This window comes from Salvelinus namaycush, chromosome 28 (assembly GCF_016432855.1).
Source record: "Salvelinus namaycush isolate Seneca chromosome 28, SaNama_1.0, whole genome shotgun sequence".
NCBI classification, from domain to species: domain Eukaryota; kingdom Metazoa; phylum Chordata; class Actinopteri; order Salmoniformes; family Salmonidae; genus Salvelinus; species Salvelinus namaycush.
This window is the reverse complement of record NC_052334.1, coordinates 19,681,073-19,689,368: the sequence shown is the minus strand read 5'-3', so window position 1 is coordinate 19,689,368 and position 8,296 is coordinate 19,681,073. Positions and strand designations below refer to the sequence as shown.

Sequence of the window (8,296 nt, the reverse complement as noted above, 5' to 3'; positions counted from 1 at the left end):
TGATATATTTTTTAGATGTAAGTATTTTTTTCTTCATATACTGGATCAACAAATATCATTACCAATCACGTACAAGGCAGGAACATTCTCTGCTGACACATTTCTGTAAGAAAGGGATAGAGAATTATCACTACTGGGCATATCACCCTCGAAAATCAGTTTGGACCAATCCATTTCCCAAGCATGAAAACGCACATGTGGGTTTGGCAATGAGGTTACAAGAAGGATTGCATGCATGGTAGTCTTTAGCTTGTTACCCCATTACAGTATATAATGTGTGGTTTAGAATCCAAATAACAGTACAAGTAGGCCATATACATTGTCTAGTCACTACAAAACATTTAAATAGATTTAGCTGACGCACTGGCTTGGAAATCTACTCGGGAGACTTGCTATCAGCTAAAGTTTGCTAGCTACATCGCTGTCAGCAGCATCGCCTTTGAATTGGCTGGTGCGTATTCATTATCCAGTATTTTCTCAACAATTCATCACCACCTTTTGGAAACCATGTTACGCATTAGGCTACACATAATTATTTTTAATACCAAAACTAAACCTAGTGGATTGTAGAAAGTTTGCGGTCAGTGGTTCCAACCCTCACGGCTAGTGAATATTTAAGATGGGGTCGTTATTTCATTCAGCATCTAGTTACGAGATTAAACATGCGGAACAATCATTGACGGAAATGTCAAGCTCATTGGACCACTACAAGCGCATTTGACAGAAATTACACTTAAATGTACCGCAAACTAGTTCGATAAATGATCATCAGGCTTTGCCACGTAACGTTATCTAGGGGTGTAGTGGCGCATTTATACCTCAAGCGTCCAGGGTCAGGTTACAGAGGATTTGTGAAAGTTAGGCTAGCTTCACCGATATCATATTATTGTGATAGTAATTATTTCCAAACGTGATATGCAGTTTCAGTTTATTTAATTGTTGTGGCAGTATGTTATGCTTGCTAGGCCACCACCTTTTGGCTGGAAGAATACATGACGTGTAGATTTTTATGTAGCCAATATATGCAACTGTTACAAAATGGGACTTTCACAAAAATGTGGCCCATTTCTTCTCTGTTCCCCAGTGTGAGCAGACTTCACCATGAGTTCAAGAGTGTGTAAGAACTGTGGGGGCACAGACATCGATGTGGACCAGGCCAGAGGCGATGCCGTGTGCGTGGGCTGTGGCTCGGTTCTGGAGGACAACATTATCGTGTCAGAGGTCCAGTTCATGGAGACAGGAGGGGGCGGCGCCTCTGCTGTGGGACAGTTTGTAGCTGGAGATGGTATGTGCAGATGGATTGTAGTTCGGTTACAATGACAAGAGCTACATTATTCTGAGGGGTAGCCCATTCATAGATGACAACTACCTTTTAGTGCCTATATGATTAAGGATATCTTATTTTTTAAGAGCCCTGATGCTTGCTCTAAACGTTAACAGGCATCGCTCGTAGTACGTTTTGGAAACATAAGGAACATGTCTTTCAAATCATCACAAAAAAATTACAACACACCTTTTATAAGGTTAGCGTTCCCACATGGCCAGATCTCCATGTTACAGCACTTGTTTACAGAAAACAGCCAGTGACCACCTGTGCTAATGCTCTGAACACCTGTGTGTTAGCTTAACTCTGGAGGAAGTGTAGTTTGTCAACTGGAGGCACACACAGCGTATGGATCTGTGCAAATCAGATACAGTAAGCATGTCTTTTTTATTTCAAATATTTCTTGCTGATATGAAAGAAGGGTTATGTTTCAAAGTGTTTAGCAAGCAATGATTATTGAAGTTTCTAAACGTTAAAACACGGCGTTGGAATTGTAATATACACAGAGCCAGCCGTGGAATCTTATGGAGAGCTAAGAGACATTGCTTATAAGAAGTATAAAAAACTTTTAGATCCCTTTATTCCTGCAGTTTTTCATGACATTAAGTTAGTCACTTGGATTGCAGAATGGTATTTTTGCAGAGTGCATGGCCCTGGCTTGTCTTTCCAGTAGCTGTGCGTGAGTGATATCTCTGAGGAAGCTAAGCCAGTAAGAAAGCCATATTACAACCGTTGTTGTGATATTTGCTTTGTTTGCTCTAACCCATTCGTTCATACGCCACCATGATATACAATAAGGCTGTGACGACAAAAAGACAGACACATGGTGGAATAAATTCAACTACATGTTTGTTTCATCACAAAACCGAATAGCGACATCTGTCATGTGAAGTCCACAAAGCAAATATTGCATGTAACAAACAGTTATGATCTGCAGCATGTTCAAGTTAATGTTTTCGACAGTTTACTAAACGACTACTGATTTAGAACCACTGAGTTGGCTACTGCAAGTCGGCACAAAGACAACAGGAGCACTGCATCCGCTATTCCACCACAATTTAAACATCATGAAAACAAGGCTATATATACTTAGTTTAATACACTGAAAACAAACTTAAAGATGCCAATTACTAAAAACAATTTATTCCAATCAATTTATCTAAATATCATGTGGTTGTCCATGGTACTTATTTCTGTGTGCATGCGCAGTAAAACATGTTTTTGGACTCACCCTACGCCAATGCCATCCTCTTTCATGTTGGCAAAACGGTCTATGGATCTCATACGGTACACTTGAATTTTTTGTCATAGGCTACCTAGCTAAAATGCTTGCTAGCCTAACTTCCTCGCATGGGCAACAATGGACCAGCTGAGTTAGCTAGCTATACTGAACAAAAATATAAATGAAACATGTAATGTTGGTCTCATGAGCTGAAATAAAAGATCCCAGAAATGTTCCATACGCATAGATTATTTCTCTCAAATTTAGTGTACAAATTTGTCTACATCCCTGTTAGTGAGCAATTCTTCTTTGCCAAGATAATCCATCCACCTGACAGGTGTAGCATATCAAGAAGCTGATATTACAGGTGCATCTTGTGCTGGGACAATATAAAGCCACTCTAAATTGTGCAGTTTTGTCACACAAAACTGTCTGTAATAAAGCCATTTTGTGCGGGAAAACTCATTCTGATTGGCTGGGCCTGCCTCCCCAGTGGGTGGGCCTGCCCTCCCAGACCTACCCATGGCAGTGCCCCTGCTCAGTCATGTGAAATCCATAAATTAGTGCCTAATTTATTTCAATTGACTGATTTCCTTCCATGAACTGTAACTCAGAAAAATCTTTGAAATTGTTGGGTTTATGTTTTTGTTCAGTATAGTTAACGTGAGCCTACTAGACTAATTCGAGCCTAGATATTGAACTTCAATCTTCTCAGGCCAGTGCCGCAATATATGAATTTATGGTTAGATCAGAATTGTTGTCATAATCATTGGCCTGTACAGAGAATTAAGTAAAAACCAGAAGTCCAATCTCCATCCATGACTTGACTTTTTCCACATTTTGTTGTTACAGCCTGAATTTAAAATGGATTAAATAGATCATTTTTATTTTTTAGATAGATTGGTGGTACGGCTAGACTAGCGTCCTCTCCAGGTGGTGTACTTGTACATCAAGCTGCCTCGCACTACAGAAACAGGCATCCTGCCCTATGAGCTGTTCTGGCTCTCGCAAGCCAAGGCTCTTGCAAGTCTACTTACTACACACAATACCCCATAATGTCAAAGTGGAATTATGGTTAGCATTTTTTTTTTTTATGAATTAAAGCTTTTCATTTTTAATGTCTTTAGTCAATAAGTATTCAACCCATTTGTTATGGCAAACCTAAATCAGTTCAGGAGTAAATATGTGCTTGAGTCACAAATTCCATGGACTCGCTCTGTGTGCAATAATAGTGTTTAACGTGACTTTTTTTTTTAATGACCACCTCATCTCTGTATCTCACACATACAATTATCTGTAAGGTCCCTCAGTCGAGCAGAGAATTTCAAGCACAAAGACCAGGGAGGTTTTCAAATGTTTCACGAAGAAGGCACCTATTGGGGGGATAATAAAAATAAAAAGCAGTCATTGAATATCCCTTTGAGTATTTTAGGCCGTCATTGTAAATAAGAATTTGTTCTTAACTGACTTGCCTAGTTAAATAAATATAAATAATGAAGTTATTAATTACACTTTGGATAGTGTATCAGTACAGCCAGTCACTACATAGATGCAGGCGTACTTCCTTACTCAGTTGCCGGAGAGGAAGGAAACTGCTCAGGAATTTCACCATGACGCCAATGGTGACTTTAAAACAGCATTTTAATGGCTGCGATAGAGAACTGAGTATGGGTCAACAGCATTATAGTTACTCCACAATACTAACCCAATTAACAGAAGGAAGCCTGTACAGAAGGAAGCCTGTATATAACAAAAATATTCAAAAACCTGCATCTTGTTTGCAACAAGGCACAAAAGGAATACTGCAAAAAATGTGGCAAAGCAATTCACTTTTTGTCCCGAATACAATGTGTTATATTTGGGGCAAATACAACACATTACTGAGTACCATTATCCATATTTTCAAGCATTGTGGTGGCTGCATCATGTTATGGGTGTGCTTGTAATTGTTAACTATTGGGGAGTTTTTCAGGGTAAGAAAGAAACCGAATGGAGCTAAGCACTGGCAAAATCCTAGAGGAATGACTGTCTGCTTTCCACCAGTCATTGGGAGAGGAAATTCAGCTTTCAGCAGGACAATAACCTAAAATACAAGGACAAATCTACACTGGAGTAGCTTACCAAGAAGACAGTTTATGTTCCTGAGTGGCCGAGTGACAATTTTGACTTAAATCTGGTTGAAAATCTATGGCAAGACCTGAAAGTGGTTGTTTAGCAAGGATCAACAACCAATTTGACAGAGCTTGAAAAATGTTAAATGGAATAATGGGCAAATGTTGCACAATCCAGGAGTGAAGAGCTCTTTGAGATTTACCCAGAAAGACTCACAGCTGTAATCGCTGCCAAAGGTGATTCTAACATGTATTGACTCAGAGGGTTGAATAGTTATCTAGTCAAGATATTAGTGTAAAATTTTTCATACGTTTTTAACAAATGTTTGAATTTATTTTCTATAAATCCTTGACAAAAAATGACAATTAAATCCATTTTAGTCCCACTTTGTAACACAACAAAATGTGTGGAAAAGGTAAAGGGTTGTGAATACTTTCTGAAGGCACTGTAAGCATTTTGCTGGACCCGCTATAACATCTGCTAAATTGTGTGATACCAGTATCGTGATACTCGCTAGTACCGTAGAAAAGAAACAAAACATGAAGCAGATTTAACATATTTAGGAAAACAGCCCTAATATCTTTGTGATGTCATCCAGTCTCATATGTATTTATTTTCCTAGCTATAGCACACAATATCTTACAGCAGGTTTTTAAAGGACCAAAGAGTATAGTCTGCTTTGAGTTTTCATTTTTGCTAAGGAGAAAAGGTTGGAAGTATCGTCACAGCCCTACTGTTTTGTAAATGTTAAAGATTGCACTCCTGGTGTCGATGTAATGCTTCTCTCTTTCTCCTGTATTTATAGCCTCTGGAAGGAACCCCACTTTTGGGGAAGGGCTCTATACGGGCGTTGGAAGGGAGTCCCGGGCCCAGACCCTGCAGAACGGTGAGTTAACATTAGGGGTCACCACTTGCATTCCTAAAGCATTGGCGTGCATGCATCATAAGAGCTCATTACACTTACAGCAGGCCTAATCCTCAAATGTGGGTGCGCTAGGATATTAACCTTTGTTTTTAATGCTGTCTTTCATGATGTCTTGAAATGAAAGCTTTTTGTCTTATACTAGACAGACTAAACTGATGCCATCTGCTTTACATGGTCCTCTTCCCCTCGTAAAGTGGCATCTGTTTTGGCACCTTATTTCAGAAGCACAACAAACTTGGTAGGGACAACCCATTTCCTTTAATGTCCAATGAGAGATTAACAGGGTGTGTCTACATCAGAGCTTGGTTGGCACAAGCAAACATCCATCGCATGCTTGAATGCCTCAGGAAAGGGCTGATGTCATACGTTTCCTTTGTCTGGTCGGACACATTCAGTCTGTGTTGCCTAGTTTTGATGATTTCCTGTTTGTTTAGTCACGTTTATTTGGAAGTTACTTTTACTCGGCCATAAAATGTCAGTTATCTCCCAGTAACCTAATGTGAGTAGTTGTCTGCGGCTCCTGCTGCTCCCATGGTACTGATGATCAATATCGTGCTGGCTAACTGCTAAGCAGGAGAGAGTGTGTGTGTGTGGGGCTTGCAAACATAGCACTGTCAGAGTGTGTCTGTAGGGACGAGACAGACGTTAGTCAGACTTTGTGGACGATGACTAATATATGTGTGTGAGAGGAACAGAGACATAAATAGATACAGCCGGGTGTGAGTTTGTATGGGGTAATAGGTCTGTCATGCTGTGGGGAGATGTATAGTGTCTATGGAGCTCTGAGAGAACAAGAGTGGTGCTGTGAGGGAATGCTCTCCTCCATAAACATCCCAAGTGTCTGGCCAGGCCACCCTCTGCTCTCCCACCCACCCACACTCTGATTAATGCAATCATCCTTCCCCACCGGCACGGCTCCCGCCTCCCCCGTCCCTACCCCCGCCCTAACTCATCACGTCTCCTCACAATGACCAACAGGTTCCTTTTCGCATTACTGGAGAACATCTCATATGTCCTGCGTTGGACCCAAACTGCCTCAATATATCGCTAGTGTGTAGCTTTCCAATTTTATCCAGCTGTCACAATAAATGTACCGGATGATGATGATGCTGGTTGGGGTTTGGAAGATGTATAGACAAAGCTGCATAGAAATCAGGATCTTTAGAGTTTGTCACAACTTGATGAGGAGAGGGGAATGAGGATTTTGCTTAAATTCATCAAAGTTAACTTATAACAGTGAACCTTTGTGGGATACACGAGGCAATTCTAGGTCTTGTGGCATATTTTGGTTAAACTATCCCTAATTCAATGGAATTGCAACCCTCTGCATGCACAGTGCATTCTTCCATCACATGTACAGCTGATTCTCAAGATCTTGCACACCAATGAGATGCTATTAAGCCCACACTACTACACTGTCTGAGCCAAGGACTACATGCCTTCTGGTAAGTTTTGATTACAATACTGGGTGGGGTGAATATATTTTATGACATACATGTTTTTTTGTTAACTAGTAAATAGTAGCCTACAGCAAAGTGTGTTTAAATCATTACTAACTTGTTAACAATTTCTGCTAGTTAGTTTTGGTTTTAGCTTGCTTGAGCCTGCTAACTGAGTGTTTATTCACCTGTTTCCATACATGTTTCATTTTAAAACATTTATCTTACAAAGGAGTTGTTTAATCTAACTGCTTAACTAGTTATCTGTACATGGGGAAATTTTTAAAAACTTTTTCCCCCTAATCTTTACAGGAAAATGCCACAGGCACTATCTGATGTGTGGATACATTTCACTGCAGCTAATGTAGAAGGAAAAGCTGTGTACATTTGCAAATACTGTGCCAAATCATATGTGAAGAATGCAACAAAGATGCAGAATCATCTGGCCAAGTGCATAAAGTTCCCTCAGCGCTCACAACAAGCAACCTCTGACAGTCCCCCTACTTCTATTCAAGGTGAAAAAGATGAATCAGACACTTTATCCATAGCAACAGCTCATGATCCTCCTGGAATCAGATGTTTTTTTGACTCAATGGAGGAACGTAGTCAGAGAAATGCTGATGAATACACAGCTCGAGCAAGACATTCAACTGGTTCACCTCTGATGCTCACAGGCAATGTGTATTGGAAGAGATTTCTGAATGTTCTTCACCCAGCATACACCCCTCCAACCAGACATGTTTGATCTACTCATTTGCTGAATGCAGAGTTCAACACAGTTCAAGTGAAGGTCAAGCAAATCATAGAGAAAGCAGACTGGATTGCAGTCATCTCTGATGGGTGGTTGAATGTTCGTGGGCAAGGAATAATTAACTACATCTCCACCCTTCAACCAGTATTCTACAAGAGCACAGACGCAAGGGACAACAGACACACTGGTCTCTACATTGCAGATGAGCTGAAGGCAGTCATCAATGACGTTGGACCACAGAAGGTATTTGCACTGGTGACAGACAATGTTGTGAACATGAAGGCTGCTTGGTCTAAAGTGGAGTTCTACCCTAACATCACACCATTGGCTGTGCTGCTCATGCATTGAATCTGTTCTTCAAGGACATGGCATTGAAATCAATGGACACATTCTACAAGAGAGCCTTGGAAATGGTTAGGTATGTGAAGGGTCATCAAGTTATAGCAGCGATCTACCTCACCAAGCAAAGTGAGAAGAATAAGAGCACCACATTGAAGCTGCCCAGCAACACCTGTTGGGGTGG

The 8,296-nt window shown here is 40.5% G+C and overlaps 1 protein-coding gene across 2 annotated transcripts in view; it reads left to right on the top strand.

Moving 5' to 3' along the window:
* The first annotated feature begins 213 nt into the window (after positions 1 to 213).
* The window catches only part of brf1a (BRF1 RNA polymerase III transcription initiation factor subunit a), a 54,515-nt gene continuing 46,432 nt past the window's right edge, over positions 214 to 8,296 (top strand). For both annotated transcript variants that reach the window (XM_038967449.1, XM_038967450.1), the window contains exons 1-3: positions 214 to 451; positions 1,085 to 1,285; positions 5,464 to 5,544. In XM_038967449.1, coding sequence (XP_038823377.1) covers positions 1,102 to 1,285; positions 5,464 to 5,544 — 265 coding nt within the window. In that variant the 5' untranslated portion in view covers positions 214 to 451; positions 1,085 to 1,101. The remainder of the gene's footprint in view (positions 452 to 1,084; positions 1,286 to 5,463; positions 5,545 to 8,296) is intronic.